This window comes from Abramis brama (assembly GCF_963993115.1).
Source record: "Abramis brama genome assembly, chromosome: 17".
Taxonomy (NCBI): Eukaryota; Metazoa; Chordata; class Actinopteri; order Cypriniformes; family Leuciscidae; genus Abramis; species Abramis brama.
Genome location: NC_139979.1, coordinates 32,582,023 through 32,604,839, shown reverse-complemented (window position 1 = coordinate 32,604,839; position 22,817 = coordinate 32,582,023). Strand labels below are relative to the sequence as shown.

The following is a 22,817-nucleotide window of genomic DNA, read 5'->3' as shown; positions in this document are numbered from 1 at the left end:
GGGAACGAGTGTTGCGTAGCCTGCCGTGCTTGTGCTGCACTTGGTTTCGCTTCTAGTCGACTGAAATCACTTGTGCAACCTGTGCGAGGGGGTTTTATAGGCTAGCCACACCCCTTTTTGGCGGGCCATGACGACACCCCCCCCCTCAAGGTTGGCAAGTATGTACGCTGGTAGGACTTGCCCCTCTAAACTACGGTCTTGTGAGTTCTGTGGCAAATGTGCACTGATATCAGCAAGTAAAATACCAGTGTATGAACTAAAGTAGAGAATAACTTCTGTTTTAGTAGTGTGGCATTGCAAGTAGAGGAAAGCAGGTGGCATTGTGAAAGACAACAATCTTTGCACAACTATAATACAGATATAACGGTATAGGTACAATATCACATCTGTTTCAAAATATATCTCGATATGATAATATCGGTATATCGCCCAGCTAGTTGTGATAACTTGACTCGCACTGTAGCAGCTGAAAAAGTCTTGAAAATGTCCTGGAAAAGTCCTGGAAAATCATTTCAAGAAAAGAGTGGGAACCCTGATTATATGTCGGATTGAGAAGGATTGAGAACATGTAAACACTTGATCGCATTGAAAACTGACACTGGAAAGATCTGCACATGTGTGATGATGTGTGACGCATGGAGCGAGCCGGTGTTTTTGTTGAATATAGTCAAGTCGTGTCATTTTAAATGTCTCCTTCCACTCTTTGTCTGTGAAGTGCTGCAGGACAACGTCCCACGAGTCCTTGCTTCTTATCCACAGACGGCTTGTTTTGCTTGTGTGAAGAGGCTTTTTTACTGTTTTCAAAAATAAGCAGTGTGACACTAACCTTTATATGCCTGGCGTCTGCAAATTAGGACCCAAAACAGATAAATATTACATTTATGCATTTGGCAGACTTACATTGCATTTGAAGGTACACATTTTCTTATCAGTTCTTGCTTTCCCTGGGAATCGAACCGTTGCAAGCGCCAATGCTCTACTGTTTGAGCTACAGGAAAGCTTAATAAGTTTGCTTTCTAAAACTCTGTATATATTCATGCAGTTTCCGCATATTAAAATATTAAATCTAATTTGAAGCATGTGACATATAAACGCACACATCAACCCCATCATTTTACAGTTCATGTAAACACTGTGTTCGGATTTATCAGTTGGAATGACTTCATTCTAGTGCGAGTTAAGCACTCTTGCAGAAAAGCCTGTTATAATCAATGAAGCACTAAACAAAACTCTGCCATTCTCAGATTGGCCATTGAATTCATGAGCTCAACAGAAACGAGTGTGATTGGTTATACTGTTAAAGTCCCCCTGTAGTCAATAATTGTATCCCTTAAAACTCATCTTTGATCACCAAAAATATCTTGAATGTAACTCGACACCCTTGCCTCATTAGTATACGAATACGCAGTTCTATGAATATGCAAATGAGCCCCGCCTCCACTCACTCACTCAGCTCAGAGATCCACTCGCTGACGATCACACGTTGATCTGATTGGTTACAAGGTAGTTTGTGACGTCAGAAACACCAGCGATTTCAAAGCGTGTTTTTGAGACTGTCTTTGGTTCACTGCAGTTTTAAGGAGAAAATACTCAGCAATGCTGTCGACTTATGAATTTACACATGGTTTCGCATATTAAAAACACCACATAGACATATAAACAACATTAAAAGCTTGATTTTCACCACAGGGGGACTTTAAAAGCTGAAAAAAATATGCATAAAAAGAAACCTTTGATGCAACATGAACATTTCTAAATGTAATTCCGCAATTGACACTTTTTTGTCAATTGTTAATTGACTCATTTTCACACTTCGCTTTAATCATACCTGTCAAAATAAATTTAATGCGTGGGCAATTTCCCCTCTTTATCATACATTTTGGGGGCATTTATGTTCATTTTGGTGCCATTTTTGAACCAAGTCCCCATTCATTTCCAACCCTTGTGGCCAGTATCTGTTGGTTTTGACAAATACCAGAAATGCAGCATCTTCCTTAAAACTCGGCCTTAAAAGGTCCAGTATGGGAGTTATTTCAGTAAGAGAGGTATTTCTGTCGGATCAACAATAAAACACTGTGGCCTGAAGGGATTATTGAAAAGAGCACTGAGGTACAGTACAGTCAGACAATGCCATGTAAATCCTTCATGGCTCTCTTTGTCCTTCATTGTCATTTATTGTTCTTTTATGACTGTTCCTCTTGTCACAGCGATCAGCTCATTAAATCTGTTTTCTGAAGAGTCTCTCTCTCTCTCTCTCTCTCTCTCTCTCTCTCTCTCTCTCTCTCTCTCTCTCTCTCTCTCTCTCTCTCTCTGCGCTCTGAGAAGAGCAGATTGCGGTGAGCGCTGGTGAGAAACATGTTGGCAGGTGGTCAAGGACATGTTTGTGTTTTTTGGAAGGCTGTTCTGAAATTAGCAATCATGAATTAATTAGCTACCAATTATCCACAAGCCCAAACAATTGTGATGAATGCCAAAGTGCTGGCTCTGTTTCCAGGTACTGACCGTGGCAAAATACAGCCCAAAACAAACAGAACAACAGCGTTCAGCGCAGCGACTCAGAGCCAGTCGTGTGGTTTCTAACTCACAGCGTAGCAGGTCTGGAGTCGCCTTTGTTCCTTTAGATAAATGCGTACATTACTTTGAATATCTCAACATCATCTCTCATTGTGTTTGTTTTCTTGGAGGTAGTATTAGTTATTAGAAGATGACTTGTGTGATAACAGAAAATAGGTAAAAAGGTAAAATCATTAGATCCAGAATATTATTATTTCTCTAGTTACTATGATAAGTTACAGTTTTTTTTTTCTTTATAATACGAATATGTTATATTCAAGATTTCCAAAAATAAAATTGTCAAAAAGAAAGTTATACAGGTTTTGAACAGCATGAGTAAATGACAGATTGTTCGTTTTTAGGTAAACTATTCCTTTAATATCTTACCCAAGATTCCTTTCTATCTTATGCATCAATCTGAGCAGATTCAGCAGGCAGTGCGTATTGGAAATAAATTGGAAATAAATATTTAGTGTAATTGTTACATCCTTCGTTAATTAGATTTCATTTGTCTAGGAATTTCATTAGACATAACTAAATGTTTTGCATGTGTGTGTCGCGACAGTAAGGCAATTGCAAAAGAAAAGGAACAGACAACAAACCAACAATTTAGTTGCTTTAAATATAATAAAGTGAAGTAATAAAGACAGACTTCTGTTTGAACAAAAGAAGATATTTTGAAGAAAGTTGGGAACCAAACAGTTTTGTTTACCATTGACTTCTGTTGGATGAATATAAAAAACAAAGGTTACACTTTATTTTAAGGTGTCATTGTTACAGTGTAATTATATATTTAAGTACTGAGTAATACTAATTACCTACATGTACTTACTATAGGGTTAGGGTTTGGTTTAGGGTTAGTTGCATGTAATTATGCATAATTTACTGTTATTACTATGGTGAGTACATGTAACATATGTAACAAGGACAGTGTAAAATAAATTACCAAAACAAACATGTAAATATATTCTTTTATGTTTCACAGAATAAAGAAAGTCATACAGGTTTGGAATGACATGATGAATGCCTTAAAGTGAAAAGTTTAGCTGATGTGATTGTGAGCTGATTTTGCCCAACATTTGCAACAACCTCTTTTGTTTGCCTTAATTTAGCAACAAACTGAAAGCTTGCACACTTTTTTTGTTAGGGTGTAAAAATGTACAAACATTAATTAAAAGAGACGAACAGTGAAGAGAAACAGAAAATCATAAGAGAGAGGGGAAATCACACGGAGATGACAAAGACCAGATTCAAACTGTCCACTGATCACCTAATACACACCCTGCTCAAAAATGGCAAGAAGCGGCTGATTTTGACAGTTCACGGAGTTAAGATGTTGGTTTGGTTTGTTTTTTAAGCCATGGACGTTTCAGAGTAGAACTAGTCTTTTCTTCCCAAAGCTTGCAAGGTTGCCAAAGAGATTCAGGTGTTTCTTATTAGATTTCCTTCAGGTGTCTGTCATGCTGCATCTACTATGTGCTTTAAGGTGGTTGTATTTGCACACAATTAGACAGTTTTCAGAATTGAATTCAATTCCCATGAATTCAGAATTGGCATTGAGTGTGTTTTAGTTCATGATTATGAGCTTTAAATATTCTCTGCAGATAGACAAATTTAAAACAGACCAAATACATTGGCGGCTCATCATTGGGGGCATATCCACAAGTTTGTCCAATAAACACTCTAAAAAAACACTGGGTTAAAAACAACTCAGTTTGGGTTCAACCCAAGGGCTGGGTAAATATAGGACAGAACACATGTTGGGTTAATTTTACCCAGCAAATTGGGTTGCTTATTTAACCCAGCATAATGGGTTGATTATTTATTTTTTATTTTTTTTTACTTCATACAATAATTAATGTTTATGTATCCTCTCAATTTATAAAATAAATACTCCACACAACCACTGGTTTGCATGATAATTCCTTTATTTTCAATCATATTTTATCGTATAGCATATTTTATATAGTTTTGAATACATACTGACTACATGTAAGCTCGTTTTACAAATATTAGAAGTACAAATTAAACATTTATAAGTAATTCAAGTGTAATCGTAACGGCGCTAGATCTCGTGCCGGAGCTTGTGTCGTGTTCAGCGCGGGAACTAATAACTTCAGACCGCCGCCCTGCGTTTCACTCGTAGCCCAAATATGCTGTGAATCCATAACCTGTCCATAAACAATCAGTGTACAGTTATGCATATACATATTTTAATTTTCTAAGCATTTATATTCTGTATCTTTAAAAAAAAAAAAAAAATCATAAAATTTTATGCAAGGCATCAGGCGTTTCCATCACGCGAAAGGGTCGACGCGACACTCGTTTAGGTGACTCACATCGCGCCCCTATATGTTGCTTTGCATAAAATCACACGATATACAGAACAATAATGAATTTATAGATGCAAAAAATGTACACAACCTGTATTTTACCGAAGACACGCACCAATTTTACGGAGCTTCACTGCTCTCTCCTGAAGAGGTCGTAAAAAGCCCGCGATAAATAACTCAACCCCTGGGTTGTTATATCTGACCCAGGATCTGAGTAACACAAAAACTACCCAAACACTGAAAAAATAACCCCAACAATTTACCCAAAAGGCTCAATCCAGGAGTTGGGTAGAAAAAAATGACCCAATATTGATGAAATGATCTCTAGAATGAGACTGTCTGTTCCCCAGTACCGCCCGCCTTTGGCTAACTATAGCGTGTGGCAAATCACGGTTCAGTAGGAACTTCATGGGGTCTTTAAGGTCACAATTGTGTTCCCAATGAGTTCTGCATGTGTTACAGTCACAGTATTATTGTGGTGGAAAGCGTCACTCTGTAGGGAATGAATATGTTAGAATATTATGTGTTAAGTCGAGAACACTTTGTCAGATTTATCTTTATTCTCCCACACCATCGGTACTTTCAGTGAGAGGACGGCGAGAACAGTTAGAGAGAGAGAGAGAGAGATTTGCCATCTCATAACTGTCTTGTATTTCTATTATTGATTGTTTTTGTCTGAGGTATTGACTGCTTTGCAAGGGCAGCCTGAGTGTAATAGGAAAATTACAAGCCTCTTTTGTCCTCTGACTGATACACACACAGACGCTCTGCCCTTCTGCACATGTGATGCTGTTTCTGCCCTGTCAGACCAATCCTGAGCTAGAGGCCAGATCTAGATGTGCTGTTCACTTTTGCATGTAAAAAGATAGTCAGTCACCTTCATTTATACAGCGCTTTTAACAATATAGATTGTTTCAAAGCAGCTTTACAGTGATAATAGGAAATTAAAGTAACAGAGATTGTTTCGGCTTTATAGTAGCTCTAGAATAAAGTTACTGTCCAGCTAAAGTTAGTTTTGATTGATTCACTTCTGTTGCAAAGATCATTAGTTATTAACTTAGCGGCCGCTAACACGACCCCGTTTTAACTGAAAGCAGAAAACTTTTAATGTGTTCTGGTCATTCATTTGCACGACAACAGTGTGTATTGTGGCTGGAGAACGCAAACTTTGAAATAGGTTTCAAGGTGCAAGTTTTGAAAACTTTTGAAAAACGTTATCATCTCCGTGTAAACTTCAAAAACGCGAATCTGTGAAAGCAGTGCATATTACGTGTTTAGTCTATAGGTATGCGCGTTTGAATATGTATGTGCGCAAGCGCATAGTCTTTTTTTTTACAAATTGACATCACCAAATTGCTTGTCTGGCAGCATAATACTGAACTTTCAGTCGTTTCCGCTGAACCATGCGAACTGGAATCATTTTGATAATGTTTTATCTGTACAGAGGTAAAGGGATGTCTCTACTGTAAATGCCAATCCATAACTCTCTAAATGCAAAAGACCCAGCACAATACTGCATCTGCAAAGATGAAGTCCCTAAGTTCACACAAGTACTGAAATGTACAGTATGGATAAGCAGTTCAGTGCAGTGCAAGGCCAGAGATCTGCTGGGATATAGGATTATATAGGATGAATTGTCAGTGTAGGTATTTGAATGAATTAAAGCATTATGTATTGACTTTTTAGCAGCTCCTTATTTAAACTACCTAGAGATGAGCAATATTACCAAAATCTTTACCACGGGATTCAACCAATATTTGTATCAAGTAATTTTCCCTACAATAAGGAACATCACCACAAGATATTAAATCTGCTTGAAATCAGAAATGCTACTAATTAAAATAAAGTCATAGTCTGTGTTTCTCAATCCACTTAAAGAGGCCGTATTTTACTTGTTTTTTTTGTTTTTTTTAAGTCTTGATGTTGTTTTTGGTCTCTACAAGAACAGGTTTTCCTGCTTGAATGTCCAATAAACACATTATTTTCCTCATATTCTCCATTGTTTAATCTCCTCTCTTCCCAGTCTGTCAGTAACGCTCTGTTTAGTTCCTGTCTCTATGAAGCCCCTCCTTCTGAAAAGCACACTGTGCTCTGATTGGTCGGCTGGATCAGTGTGTTGTAATTGGTCAATAAATTAAATTATAAATAATTTCTAATTTAGTAAATATGTAAAATAAGTAGTTTCTGCAATTGTTATGCAGGTGTTTTTTATGGAAGTAAAATAATACAAAACAAAAAAAGCTTGTTGAGTTTAGTTTTGTTGCTTGCTTGCATTTTTATCTGAAAGGTGAAAATGGATTATTGAATTTTTAATAATGAAAATTTGTATGAAATGTTTTGAATTGAAATATTCGCAGCTTAAATATGCAACAATGTTCAATTTCAGCCCATAAAAATGCAAGCCTTAATAACACAATGCATTTAAATGCATGCATGGTTAATGCAATTCATATTTTTATAGCATTATGTTTTTTTTTTTTTTTACATTTGGCATTGTTTCACTTCCATAATTTTTTTTTTATATATTTAAATGAAATTAAAATAATTTTTCATTCATATATTTAACATATTTCTATATTTGTGTATTTCTATATTCTATATATGATTTCTAATTTAGTAATTATGTAAAATAAGTAGTTTCTGCAATTGTTATGCAGGTGTTTTTATGTTTAAATGAAATGGTTTGGGGATATAAACATCAGTTTTATATTGTTTCGGTCGGCCATTAATGCAGAGAGCTTGAGCTCAGGCATTCAGGAGGTTCAGTTCACTCAGTCTGTTGATTCCCAAACCCCAAACGTAACCTAACCCGATGTGTGTGTTTTAGGTGATGGTGTTTGTGCACGCCCGTAACTCTACGGTCCGCACCGCCATGAGTCTGATCGAGATGGCCAAGAACCGAGGAGAGCTGTCGTTCTTCCAGGTCGACCACGGCCCAGACTACGGCCAGTGTGACAAACAGGTACGCTGATTTCACTTCACATTTTTATTTGGATGAAAATTAGACTGTGAAACATTTTAAGAAGAGTCCCCCCCCCCCCCAAAAAAAAACAAAAACAAAAAAAACTTTGTGGTTAGAGATGTCAATTTACATATTTGCCAAAAATCGATTGTTGTTTAAATTAAGGATTGATTAATCGATTAATCGTTAACCTTAACCTTAAATCCGAAGCGGGAGGCGCTACTAAGTTATCATGTTATTTAACAACCACTTGCTTAACCAACACAGAATATGTGTTGATATTAAAGCTTGGAAGCTTGACTTTACACTGAATACAGGGAATATGACCATCACTTTACAAGCACTTTTACATTGTCTAAAAAATCAAAATGATTATGTAAAATCATAGTTCATAACAGATATACTTGTGTCATGTATCATTGAAAGGTTTTAACTATCAGAAAACAAGCATATTTGTTTCAGTTAGAACTAGGGCTGGGTAAAAAAAATATCGACTTCTCGATTTTAATCGATTCTCATTTTTACGAACCGATATCGATTCTTAAATCCCAAGAATCGATTAGTCATCCTGTTTCCAGTTGATGAATGAATGGAACATTGTAGCGCGCATCCCATCCAAGAAATCACAATAATCTTTGTGCTTTGTTACTATTGATATGAAACAAAGTCTCAGATTTCAAATTACGTCCATTTTCTTACGAAATTCAAAACCATAAATATCGTTGTGTCACTGTGGCGTGAGATCGCTCTGGCTCAGCTCTAGAGAAGCAGAAGCACATGATCTTCTCTTCCGCATTAATAACACCAGTTACAGCACCAAATAAACATGAATGAGCATCTGAAAGTGTGTTACAGATAGAGTACAACAATCCGTATCATGTCACATGGAATCGCCCAATCAGCGTTTCAACCGTGGAAAGACGTCAGTAAAACAGCTTGTGAACAATGTCATGTAACGTCACATTTACATCAGAAAAACCATATCCATAAACTCATTAGTCAGCTGGAAAAATGAACTCTAGAGAGGAGCATTTTACTAAATATATGCACATATATTACATATTCATTATCATGTTTAATGTTCTTCAATATTTAATGCATGTTTGAATAAATCTGGCAAGTTTTTATGACAGCAACCATTTAAATGTTTATATTTCATATAACTTTATTATTATAAAATAAATAAAAGTGTAATTTAAGTGTTTGTATACAAATCAGTTCATTTTTACCTTCAATGATAGTAGGCTAATGAAGGCTAGAAGGCTACAACTGACTCCTGTAGTTACAGCATTAGTGAAGAGATTTGCCATGTATTGTATGTGATATCCAAAATAATCAATATTGAATCAAATCGGAATCGTATTGCAATCTTGTGAATCGAAATCGAATCGAATTGTGAAATTTGTGTCAATACCCAGCCCTAGTTAGAACTCATGAAACTCCTACAAAATCAGCACATATCAAAGCATTGCACTTTCCAAGCCCTTCTTCACCATTATAGTTCAGTGCAAGAGTGTATTTGAGGTGTTTCTGCACAGTCTGCGCTTCAGGCCTGAGGTGAAACAGAATAATCACTTCAGCGTTCGCTTTTCCTACGTGTTTTATACCCATCATAGAGAACCTGCGTCACACTTCTGCTTAGGACAAAGAGATTCAGAGCGGTTCTCCTCAGCCGCTGTTATTTATGAGCCGTTATTCAGCGGCTCTGCAGGAGAGCACAGTGAGAGAGATTGAGGTCAGTCACCTGTGCATTTCTGGGAGAATGGTAAACACGTCCCTGTGAGGGCCAAACGGGTGCGGGCGCTTTGAAATGAAACCCGAAGGCGATGCAGGACTAAACTTTTGGAAGCTGCTGTATTAGCTGGAGTGGGTGTGCAATTAAACCCCCGCAGATCTGACATTCACACGCGCTCGAGTGTGTGTGTGGTCCAGATGCTGCGTGTGAAGATGCACTTGCACACACTGGAAGAGACCACAACACATTCATGAGGATGTGCGGTGTAGGAGCATTTGAAAATGTTTTTAAAGAAGCCAGCAGGTCCTCTGATGTCAGTCCAGGTTTCTTGCACCAGCAAAATGCGTCATTTTGAATTGAACGTCAAAGGATTGTTCACCCTTTCTGTGACCCGTCGGACCTTGGAGTAAATTTCATATTGATTTTTTTTTTCTTCACATTTTTATTTGGATGAAAATGAGACTGTGAAACATTGAAGATGAGTTTTTCCAGAAAAAAAATGAGTGGTTAGGGATGTCAATTTACATCTATATTCCCAAAATCGTTTGTTGTTTAAATTAGCGATTGATTAATCATTGACCTTAACCTCTTAAATCCGAAGCGGGAGGCGCTACTAAGTTATCATGTTATTTAACAACCACTTGCTTAACCAACACAGAATATGTGTTGATTTGATTTTAATGCTTGGAAGCTTGACTTTACACTGAATACAGGGAATATGACCATCACTTTACAAGCGCTTTTACATTGTCTAAAAAATAAAAACTGCTTTCAATGTAAAATCATAGTTCATAACAGATATACTTGTGTCATGTATCATTGAAAGGTCTCAACTATCAGAAAACAAGCATATTTGTTTCAGTTAGAAATCATAAAGCTTATACAAAATCAGAAATCATGAAACTTTAACAACTATTTATATCAGGATTTGATTTAAATGTACTGACCTGCTTTTTATTTATTCATCAAAAATGTGACAAATTCCTCCCCTGGAAATGCAGAGTTCTCACGAGAGCACAAGCTGGATTTGCTCAGCGAGTTTTCATTAATCTTTCAGATTTAGGTCTGGATTTCCAGGCGAACAAATTCAGTATGAGGAGTGGTGATGTTCATGCGTTACACACACAGATTTGACTGACAGATGATCAGTAAACAGCTGGACTCTGCTCACTGTTCCTCTATAGTGCTGGTACATCACCTCAGGGTGTGTGTGTGTGTGTCATAGATGAGTGGTGGGATATACACACACTAAGAGGTGTATGCGCTGCTCTCTCGAGACAGAGAATCTCCAGCAGAAGTGGAGTGATGCAGTTATAAACCTGTCCACGACTCGACCGGAGCTGATGCTGTCTTTAATCTACACCTCATGTAAATGATCCAGATACTAAACACACAAGGCCATAGCGTCCTCTTCAAAGCCACAGCTCAGGCAGGAATAGGATCGGCATTATAAATGACCGTTTGATGTGCATGAAAGATGTGTGATATGTGCAGGTGTTTCTTCTTATGCAGTTATTAATATTACCCATAAAAAGTGAACCAATTATGCTGCACTGTTACACTTATTCAAAAAGTTAATCTGGTAATATATTACACTGAGGTTTCAGAAAGTGCCGCTTGTTTGGTTACGCGCTGTGTTAAAACACATTTACAGCACTCATGATAAGGAATTGTAGTGATATATTGATCTCCAGGAAGAGCTCAGAGCCAATGTCTTGTATCCAAAGAAGTTTACCTCCAAGAGCCATTAACGTGGAGTTTCCGTGAGGATTTGGTGATATGTTGGAGATTCTGTCTCTTCCGGAGCAAAGGGTCCAAATGTGATATTTCTGATAAGAGTTTGAGGATTAAAGTGAGGTAAAGTGTATTTCTGTGCTCTGTAACATCACTGTATCTATCTCTATACACACACACACACACATACACACACACGGGCACTCACAAAACACACACACACACACTCAAACACACACAGACGCACACACACACACACACACATACACACTCTCACACACCTCAGTACTCACCTTCTGATGACACAGCTTATTTACTTATGAAAATCAGCCCTCATTAATATTAATGCTCTCTTAATCTCACATATGAATATGGAGGGGAACACAGCTCACCTGTAAGGTCAGTTATATAAAGTGGATTGTTTATAATGCTGATAAAGTCAGAGGTGAGCGTACTCTATAATGCTCATTAAAGCGCTTTATGTGTGTGTTTGAAGAGGCTGTCAATCAGGCTCTCGTATCTTAATGCATTCTCTAAGATAAGAGCTTCTATAAGCGCTTTTCCCCCCGTGACTGCAAGCGCTCGCTGTAAAGAGCAGAAACCTCCAAGTGTGTGTGTGTATGTGACACTAACACGCTGGTTGAGTGTGTTTATGGTTTGTTAATGCTAGTTAATTGACTGCACAGATTACAAACAAAAGCCATGTATAGAAGAATACTCTGAGTAAATGATCTGTGATCTTGTTTGCTTGTCTTTCCAAAATATGATGATATTGTTTAAAACAAGTTAAATTAATATTGTTCATTTTTGATGCTCGATTAGCCACATTAGCAAAATGAAAATAATAATAATAATACAAACATTCTGTACAGTAATATTATAGAAGAACTTATTTGAATAAGTAAAACTATCCGCACAATCCTTGCAGATCACATGGACTACTGTTTCAACCCTCTTCACGTGTCCGTCAAAAATGACCAAAATATATATATATTTTTTTATTTAAATGAAATTAATGTATTATATTTTAGTTCGATCATGATTTTATTATTTAATATTTTGCATTGTTAGGGGATTTTATGGTACTAAATTTATATCTATGCTGTATTTATTATCCATTTATTCATTTTTTGAGCATAGACCTGAAAATTACATTTCCAACTTAAACTGTGGTAAATCTTGAATGCTTTAGACTTCAGTTCGATCTCTTTTCAAAGACGACACTTGGCAGATTATTGCTGAAGTGAAAAAGGTTTTTTTTATTATTTATTTAACTTCTTTTTTTTTAAAGTTACAGAATTGTACATTTATTATGAAAAAAAGTGCAAAAATACTTTTTTCAATTTTATGTGAAATATATATTTTCAAAAACACATTTTACTCTAAAACTCTTTAAAATCTAATCAAGTTGTGTTCAAAATTTGAGCTTGATATCTAAAAAAAAAAAGAGCTTTCAGTCAGATTGTGTTTGGCTGCAGTACCAAACGCTTCCACTAGAGGAAATTCGTCTCCCATTCGTGCTCATTTTTGACCGTGAGGAGCACAAGTGTGACTATTTTTTTCAGGACCATTTAACCTGTTCAAATCATATCCATTTTAAAATAAAAAATAAATAAAAAAAATGGCCGAAGAGCTAGACTGCGTACACCCAGGCCGATCTGCCGGCGATTTGATTTCGCCCTGCAGCTCAGGCTGGACACCTGTACATTCTTCTATCCTGCTTCTGTTACAAATCTGCAGGACCAATCACAAACTGGCTTATCCACCTGGCGCGCTATTGGCGGGTTTAATCCAATCCAGTTCCTTTTAACTTCTCGACGATGGTCAATGGCTTAGTTTAGCAAACAAATGACTCGAGTGGGTGTAAGTACCACTCACTTTCATGTTTGTTTTGCACAACCTGCAAAAATCGCTGGATGCCATTGCTGCTTCAAACCGCTGATCAATGCTCCAAACCAACACGTTTCCTGCCTGGAGTTTTCGCTGCAAAGCACGTCACCTGGATCGTTGGTCTGATTGGTTGAAGGACTATCCAGTTGCGTCCAGAGTCATTTGAACTCTGCCCGTTGATCACGCCTCATGTGCAGTGGGAAATACAGAGCAGACTCTCCAGACTAATGTTCAATCTTAAAAGACTGAGCTTGATCTGGTGATAGCCAGACTACAAAAGAGTACCAATGTTTTAAAAGTCCAGGAGACTAATTAGTAATTATTATTAACGTTTAATTGCTCTTTTTTATTTATTTTTTTTTTTACATTTTAATATATTTTAATGTTTTATTTTTACCTTTGATGGCAAAGCTGAATTTCCACGAGTCATTGCTGCAGTCTTCAGTGTCACACTTGCTGATTATCAATGTATCGTTGGAAACCAAGATACGTTTTCCAGGATTCTTTGAGAAATAGAACGTTCAAAAATTTTCTTGTATCAATGCAAAAGCCTTTACTTTTGTTCAGTTTAATGCATCCTTGATAAAAGTATTAATTTCTTTAAAATAATAATAATCATAATTAGGGATGCACGATATATCGGCACCATATCGGTATCAGCCAATATATGTTCATTTTTAACGTTAGCATTATCGGCACGATAAGAAAATGTATCCGATATATTAAAGCCGATAAATAATGTATTATTTCCTTCAGCTGAGACACTTCAGATGTGCACTGTTCAACATGATGCTTTTGAATTGCTTGACATATGATTGAAATCACTTAAAAAAAGTAAAATATGGTTCAGTGCAACAAGTGCAGTGCAAGTCTGTCATATCGGCTACATACAATTATAATGAGAACATAATAATTGTGTGCTTGAGACATGGCTTTTAATGGAGAGTTTTGTTTTTGTAATCAGTTTCTCAAAAAAACTATATACAAATTTTGATTTAGATTTATCGGCCAAAATATCGGTTCAAGTATAAAGAATTATCGGTATCGGCCACAATTTTCATATCGGTGCATCCCTAATAATACTACAAAATTATTGACCCCAATCTTTTGAATGCAGTACATCATATTAATTGTAAATTACTGTAAAAAACTTTACGTGTGCCCATGTTTAGTGCTGATGCTTGTGAACGTTACAGACGGGCGCAGGTAGTCCAGCTCTCAGGGTGATCTGCTCGAAGGACTCAGCCTATTAATAGAAATGACAAATAGAGATCCTTTCACACGCCCTCTGACTATTCATATCCCATGCACACGCCTTAAGCACTGAGCAGCCCATCAGTAATGCAGCGTTTCAGTATTCAGGGAGACAGAACCCGGGGTTATGCTTTCTCAACTATTATGTTTATGTAGGCGGCACATAGCATACCAACATAACCAGTCCAGTTCCATCATGATGAGTGATGTGCTTTCCTGCAGATATGCTCCTGTGCCCTCAAAACGCCATGTGTTTTATTGCAGTCAACTAATGGGATTTTTTTCTTTCTTACATGTTCATCTTTCTTCAGTGTGTAATGTTGCTGTTTAGGCATGAAAAAGCTCTGCAAAGTCACCCAGTTCTTCTCTATATCAGTGTCAGTGTTTCTGAACTCCCTGAAACGCCTCCATTGTAGTCTTGAGTTTCTTCCGGAACGAACAAAGAATAAAGGGGCGGGGCCTGGTTGAGTTAGTTAGTAGAGTGTTAAACTGGCAGTTATGGAAAGGGGCGGGACATTTCCCAAACACACTCGAAGCGCTCGACCAATCACAACACACTGATCCAGCCGACCAATCAGAGCACAGCGTGCTTTTCAGAAGGAGGGGCTTCATAGAGACAGGAACTAAACAGAGCGTTACTGACAGACTGGGAAGAGAGGAGCCGCAACAATGGAGAATATGTGGAAAATAACGTGTTTATTGGACATGTTCTTGTAGAGCCCAAAAACAACATCAATAATTTGTAAAAGGGTAAAATATGGCCTCTTTAAATGCAACTAAAATAATCATGCATTTATAGCAAAATAAGAAGATTTATGCTATTATTCTTACCATAGACCAAATGTATTTGAAGTAAAAGAAAAGAAAGAAAAGGAAAAGTACTCCGTTTTGGGCTCCTCCTCACTGATCTGTCTTGCGTTAAAAGCATGGTTTGCTCGAGACCCTCTGATGGCCCCTGTCCCGCTCTGTCATGTCTCTAGATTTCCCTCTTTCACACACAGCGTCAGCGACTCTCTCTCTCTCTCTCTCTCTCTCTCTCTCTCTCTCTCTCTCTCTCTCTCTCTCATCGGTGGATGAAAGGAGACATCTAGTGCTCAGAGCAGAGAGAGACCACAGGAGTGTGTGTGTGTGCGCTGATGATTAAAGCAGTCTGGAGAATCTGCCACGCACAGATCGGTGAGGGATTTTATTTCTCTTTCTGTGAAGGAAACATCAAGTATGACAGCAGGTCGTGTCTCTCAGACGGGAGAGTTTCTCGTTCTGTCTCCTAAAACCCCTCGGCCTCCTGGGACGGCTCTGAAAGATTTAGCTCATTAATTTCTATTGTTTGCGCTTTCAACTATTTTTAACTTCTCTCTCCTGTGAGGATGTCACTATTCAGTGCTGGACAAAAGGGCTTTGTTGTCTTGTCTGCACAATTAAGACAACCAAACGTTCAGTCGTTCTCTGTGAAAGCTTGTGGAATAGAGCACTTCCAGGAAACAGCAGGAATGCACTCGTTTTTTTAATACATTTGACCACATTTAATATAATTATTAAATAATTTAAATATGTTAGATATATATTTTTTTTCAACTCCCCCTTTCCTTTCCTTTCCTTTCCTTTCCTTTCCTTTCCTTTCCTTTCCTTTCCTTTCCTTTCCTTTCCTTTCCTTTCCTTTCCTTTCCTTATACATTTTATTTTTCCTGTTAAATGACTTTCTTTTCTCCATTTCCTTTCTCCTCCCTTTTCGCCTTAATTTTCCCTTTTTATTTTTCCCTTTCATTTTTAATTTCCTTTCTTTTTCACTTTCCCTTTCCTTCTTTCTTTTTGTTTCCCCATTTTTTTTCTTTACTTTTCCTTTTCATTTCGCCGTTCTTTTACCCATTTCTTATCATTTCCTTTTTCACTTTTCCTTTCTTTTCACTATTATTTTCCCCATTTCCTTTTCATTTCCCCATTTCTTTCCCTTTCTTTTTCCTTTTCATTTCCCGGTTCAGTTTCCTTTCTTTGTTTTCTTTTTCCTGTTAAATGCCATTATTTTCCCAATTCCCTTTACTTTCTCTTCCTTTTTGCTTTCTTTGGTCTGTTTCTTTTTTATTTCCAATTTCCACCTAAGCTTTCCTTTCCTTTCCTTTCCTTTCCTTTCCTTTCCTTTCCTTTCCTTTCCTGCTCTCCTTTTCCTGTCCTTCCTGTCTTTTCCTTTTCATTTCCTTTTCCTTTCCTTCCCTGCTCTCATTTTCCTTTCTTGTCCTGTCCTGTCCTTTCCTTTTCCTATCCTTTCCTTTTCCTTTCCTTTCCTTTCCTTTCCTTTCCTTTCCTTTCCTTTCCTTTCCTTTCCTTTCCTTTCCTTTCCTGGTCTCCTTTTCCTGTCATTTCCTTTTCATATCCTTTCCTTTTCTTGTCTTTTCCTTTTCATATCCTTTCCTTTTCTTGTCTTTTCCTTTTCCTTTCCTTCCCTGCTCTCGTTTCCCTTTCCTGTCCTTTCCTTTTCCTATCCTTTCATTTCCTGTATTTTCCTTTTCCTTTCCTTTCCTGCTCTCCTTTTCCTTTCCTGTCCTTTCCTTTTCCTTTTCCCTTTCCTTTCCTTACCTTTCCTTTCCTTTCCTTTCCTTTCCTTTCCTTTCCTTTCCTTTCCTTTCCTTTCCTTTCCTTTCCTTATACATTTTATTTTTCCTGTTAAATGACTTTCTTTTCTCCATTTCCTTTGTTCCCTTTTCGCCTTAATTTTCCCTTTTTATTTTTCCCTTTCATTTTTAATTTCCTTTCTTTTTCACTTTCCCTTTCCTTCTTTCTTTTTGTTTCCCCATTTTTTTTCTTTACTTTTCCTTTTCATTTCGCCGTTCTTTTACCCATTTCTTATCATTTCCTTTTTCACTTTTCCTTTCTTTTCACTATTATTTTCCCCATTTCCTTTTCATTTCCCCATTTCTTTCCCTTTCTTTTTCCTTTTCATTTCCCGGTTCAGTTTCCTTTCTTTGTTTTCTTTTTCCTGTTAAATGCCATTATTTTCCCAATTCCCTTTACTTTCTCTTCCTTTTTGCTTTCTTTGGTCTGTTTCTTTTTTATTTCCAATTTCCACCTAAGCTTTCTTTTTCCTTTCCTTTCCTTTCCTTTCCTGCTCTCCTTTTCCTGTCTTTTCCTTTTCATTTCCTTTTCATTTCCTTTTCATTTCCTTTTCATTTCCTTTTCCTTTCCTTCCCTGCTCTCATTTTCCTTTCTTGTCCTGTCCTGTCCTGTCCTGTCCTTTTCCTATCCTTTCCTTTTCCTGTCCTTTGCTTTGCTTTCCTTTCCTTTCCTGGTCTCCTTTTCCTGTCATTTCCTTTTCATATCCTTTCCTTTTCTTGTCTTTTCCTTTTCATTTCCTTTTCCTTTCCTTCCCTGCTCTCGTTTCCCTTTCCTGTCCTTTCCTTTTCCTATCCTTTCATTTCCTGTATTTTCCTTTTCCTTTCCTTTCCTGCTCTCCTTTTCCTTTCCTGTCCTTTCCTTTTCCTTTCCTTTCCTTTCCCTTTCCTTTCCTTTCCTTTCCTTTCCTTTCCTTTCCTTTCCTTTCCTTTCCTTTCCTTTCCTTTCCTTTCCTGTCCTTTCATTTTCCCATCCTTTCATTTTCCTTTCCCGTCCTTTTCTTTTCCTTTTCCTTTTCCTTTCCTATTCCTGTCCCTTTCCTTCCTTTCCTTTCCTTTCCTTTCCTTTCCTTTCCTTTCCTTTCCTTTCCTTTCCTTTCCTTTCCTTTCCTGCTATCCTTTTCCTGTTAACAGGCATGAAAACTCCTCACCTTTCTGTGAAATTCGCAGTTTTAAAACCAAAATGGGTCATGAGAAAATCCTTTCAATGAAAATCTCAAATGAAGATCGTGGAACTTCAGCTTACTTGTCTGTGTTTTCAGATCATCCGCGCTTCTTCAGAAGTGTAGAAAACGTGCTCTTTTAACAGAAAAGCTCTGACTGGGGTTTCAATTATTGAAATCTGGCAACCGTAAGCATGAACGCTCATTAAAAATGTAATATGTTGTCTTCTCCTTTATTCAACAAAAATAAGTTATATTTTTTCTAAACACATTTCAGTCTCGTCTTTTTTTGTCAACGATATTGCATGTGTTGATATAGTCACAGTTATCGTTTAATGACGTGGGTGTCTTCTCTCATCGCCTTGTCTTGGTCAGGGGAAAAAAGGTCATCAATGTACATTTTTTCGTTAACGAAATTAATAATGGTGACAATAAAATATTTTATTTTTTATTTTTTTGACAAAATTTGAGACCACCTTCAAATTGTGCTTTTGAGGCTTTCAGGGGGTCTCATGGGTTAATCGGGGTGGTCGAAGCCACCCCCCCCCCCCCCCGTATTTCGCACGGAGAGATAGGAGAGAGTGATGCACTGCAAAGGATCCGGTAGTGCTCAGGATCTCAAAAACAGGCGGATGAAGAGGAGAAGAGGGCAAGGCTGAGACATGCTGCTAAACAGAGAAAACGGGCCCTTGAGATTCTGGTTCGAAAAAGAAAAAATAATCTCATGCTGTGTGTTTTGTGTAAATACTTGCCTCCACACATTAAAATGGCCCCCATATTTTATATGTTTTATGTGTTATTACATTTTCTATTTATTCTTTGTGCGGCACTTTGGTAACCTTGTTTTTTTTTTTTTACCCCTGACCAGTTTTCATGCCTGTGTTAAACTCCCCTCTTTTATCCATTTACTCTGTTCCTTTTTTATTTTTTCCTGTTTTTTCCTGTTTCCTTTTTGTTTCCCATTTCCCCTTTTTTTTTCCTCTTATGGCTTTTCTTTTTCCTGTCAATTTTCATTTTTCCCTATTTCCTTTACTTCATGTTCCTGTTCACTGTCCTTTTTCTATTTTAATTTCCCCATTATTTTCCCCCATACCTTCCTGCTTCCTTTTCTCTTTGCTTTTTCCTTTCCCTTGTAACAAAACTGATAGCATGTTTTCAGCATTAGATTACAGAGATGCAGCCGAACTGGCAGAATGGACATTGCCAAAGGTAAGAAAATGACCATGTGTCAATGGGAATGAAACAGTGTCAGGTCAGATGCTCTGTTAATGTCCCTGTCAAAATAGACGTATTAAGACTCGTAAAGACATTGTCTCTCAGCAATGACCCTGCATGTGTTGAACCATTGCTCATACAGACTTTCTTTTTTTTACCAATCCTGAGCGTGATTTGAGAATCAGAGGTCATTGTGTTTGTGATGTCCTCAGGCCACTCGCTCAGATCTGGTCACATCTCAGTATCTGCATCACCCAGAGGTGTTTGTGTGTGTGTGTGTCGGTGTGGTATGGCTACTGTCTGCTTGTGTTAAGGCCGAGTAATGGCTAATCAGCGCTGTCTGCCACGGCCGGTGGAAAGCACCCGGGCTTCTGCTTAATAATCTCTCTTCAGCTGCCCTTAATCAGCCTTGATCAGAGAGCCGATGCACTGCCATCTTGAATCCAACCTCTGAACGTGAGCGCCTGGCCCAGCCTCACTTTAACTTACGCTCAGAAAGCACAGCATTAATACTCTGTGACACCTCAAAGCAAACCTTAGCGTTTCAATTAGAGCCTCGCGGTGCCCTGGAGAACGTTTGCCACTCCTCCCCATCTCAAACACACTCCTGCATGCATTTCAGTGGGTATTTCTCTTGTTTACCTTTTTATTTGTTGAGATTACTGATTTTTCAGGATGATTCATTTTCAGCTGCTGGCGAGTATAGAAAATAGGTTATATGTTTAGAGAAACCAAAACAGAGCTGCTTTACATTTTGGCCTTATTGACTTAGAAGTGAACAAACCATATATTTGTAAAATCCAGACCCATGTTCTCTTCTGGCGTCAGGGAGAAATCTAACAGCTTCAAGGTTAACTTCATCCAGCTCGTTTATCTTCAAACCTTTGGTGTTTTGAATTTGTTAATGTTTTACAAGAAGGTACAATGTATGATCATTTGTAATAGTACACCCAAATTTTGCATCACTGGAACACTTTCATGTTATTGCTTTTTCTTCTATAGAACACAAAAAAGATTAAATTTGAGTGGGATCCAAAGCTTTCAAGCTTTGAAGAATGTAGAATCAAACAAGAATGTAAAGACCGGATTGATGTTTTCTACTTCTTGATCACTTTATATGATAAAAATGTAACCTTATATTCCCTTTCAAATCAAAACAAACATCAATCAACAAATGCATACAAAGTCTAGTGTTGTAGTTGAGACCACCTAAACCGAGACCATCATGACCAAGACCAGCACTCCTCAAATTCGTTGAAAAGATTTGCATCTACTGTCTAAGAAATGTCTTATATTTAATAAATACAGTTAGGATAATAAGACACTATAGAGCTGCTACCAATCAAATCACTAACAATCAAATTCATCTTTGTGTTGCAGAGGTGACACAGAAGTTGCATCTGAATTGGTACACTCGCAATTGGTAATGGTAATGGAAAAATTAGGTCTACTTTTAAATATGAAACTGAAATCAAAACACTTAATGAGTGAGCCACAGAATAATTTATTCAACCCATTTGTTCAAAGCAGCCGATTCATTTAATAACGAAACACGTTGTCTAAAATTGTCTAAAATTTGTCACTTAATATTAACTTCTTGTTTATTGAACGTTTGTATAAAATCAACATCACATTTGCTGTTGTGCTCATATTCGTGAAAACAGCTCTCTTGCTCTTGTGATATTGCTTGATTATACCCTGTTATATAAAAAACAAGATCTCATTCAAGTACGTTTTTGCAAACATAACTTGAATTTTGTGGTCATTTATATCAATTTTGGGCATTTTGGAGACAATCCTGCATTGATTTCGTACCCGGCACCACAGTAACAAAAGAAATCACGTTATAAATAAGTTATTGATTGCATTTTTAGCAGTAAGTTTTAAATCAAATCACATTAATGATGTAAACAAATAAATCAGACAATTCACCGGCAATTCAGGGATATCCTCTCAGTTGTGGTCTTGAGATAAAATCCTCAGAGTCTTGTAAGTCTGAGACCAAGACGAGACCGAGAACAAATGCAGTCGAGACCGAGATGAGACCAAGACCTTCAAAAAATGGTCGAGACCAAGACCGATCTTGAGTACTACAACACTAACAAAGACTACATCAAATATGATGACACAAACGTCATGCCATTTGGACACATGACATGCTACAACCAGTGAGGTTTGACATTTGAGGTCATGAGTTTGGTACAACATGAGGCTAAATTATGACAGAATTTCCTTTTTTCGGTGAACGAATACTGCAAAATCTACACTATGTAACTTTTATGATGTCAATCAGCATCTGTGACTTGAGATAGGAAGTTGTTGTTTTGGCACATACATTTGGTGGTATGATGTGAACACATGGTTACCCAGTTAACTTTCAACCCTCTGAAATTCCTTATGTGTCCAACAAGAAAAAAAAATATATATATTTGGGTCAATCTTAAATCTCTCCAGATCTTGAAGCTTTTGCCATCTGAAAAGCCATTGATTCTTGGCAATCTCCAAATAAGCGCTCTGCTCACCTTAGCAATAGGGCTAGGTATTGACATAGATGTCACAAATCAGTTTGATTCTGATTCACAAGCTCTTGATTGGATTCTGTTGTGATTTCGATTTTATTCGATTCAATATCGATTAGTCTGATTATATATCAGGTACAGTGCGTCAATTTATCTTAAGGACATCAATGTCTCAACTAATGCTGTAAACTCTACAGTAAACCCTGTCAGTTATATAATATTAAAGCTTGAAATTAGTTCAAAAAAAAAAAATGTATATAATAATCAACACTCAAACATTATACAAATGTTTAAATTAGACATTAGTGTTTTTTAATCAACTTTTCACTGATTGTGACTTTTTTGGTAGTTCAGTTTGTTGATGAACTCTAAACAAGCAGTGGCTGTAATAAAAGCCATTTTCATGGCAGATTTATTCAAACATATAATAAATGAAACATCACTAACCGGTTAAGTAATATTTTACAGTCTTTATATTTATCAGAAATGCGCTTCTCTAAAGTTATCTCTTCAAAGTTACTTGACACTGTTGTATTATCAACGTATTTTTCTCTCTGAAACACAGACTACATGAGACATGATATATTTCAGTAAGTTGTACTGTATCTTTTTATGTCCATTCATGTTTATTTGGTGCTATAACTAGTAGTAAAGAGGAAGAGATGATCGGTTCACGTGCGATCTGTCACGCCACACTGAAGAGCACCAAAACAACATTTATTGTTTGTATTTTGACAGAATTTAAAAGCTGAGACGAAGCGTTGGAAATATTGGATGTGCTGTAAAATAATGTTTAGTGAAGTTTCGCACATGCATCAACTGAAAACAGCATCGACTAAAAGATTGATACTTGGGA

The 22,817-nt window shown here is 37.2% G+C and overlaps 1 protein-coding gene across 1 annotated transcript in view; it reads left to right on the top strand.

Annotated features, from left to right (window-relative positions):
- Positions 1-22,817, top strand: part of ascc3 (activating signal cointegrator 1 complex subunit 3) — a 224,412-nt gene that overhangs the window by 121,606 nt on the left and 79,989 nt on the right. The window contains exon 14 of the mRNA XM_084088603.1: positions 7,714-7,848. Coding sequence (XP_083944729.1) covers positions 7,714-7,848 — 135 coding nt within the window. The remainder of the gene's footprint in view (positions 1-7,713; positions 7,849-22,817) is intronic.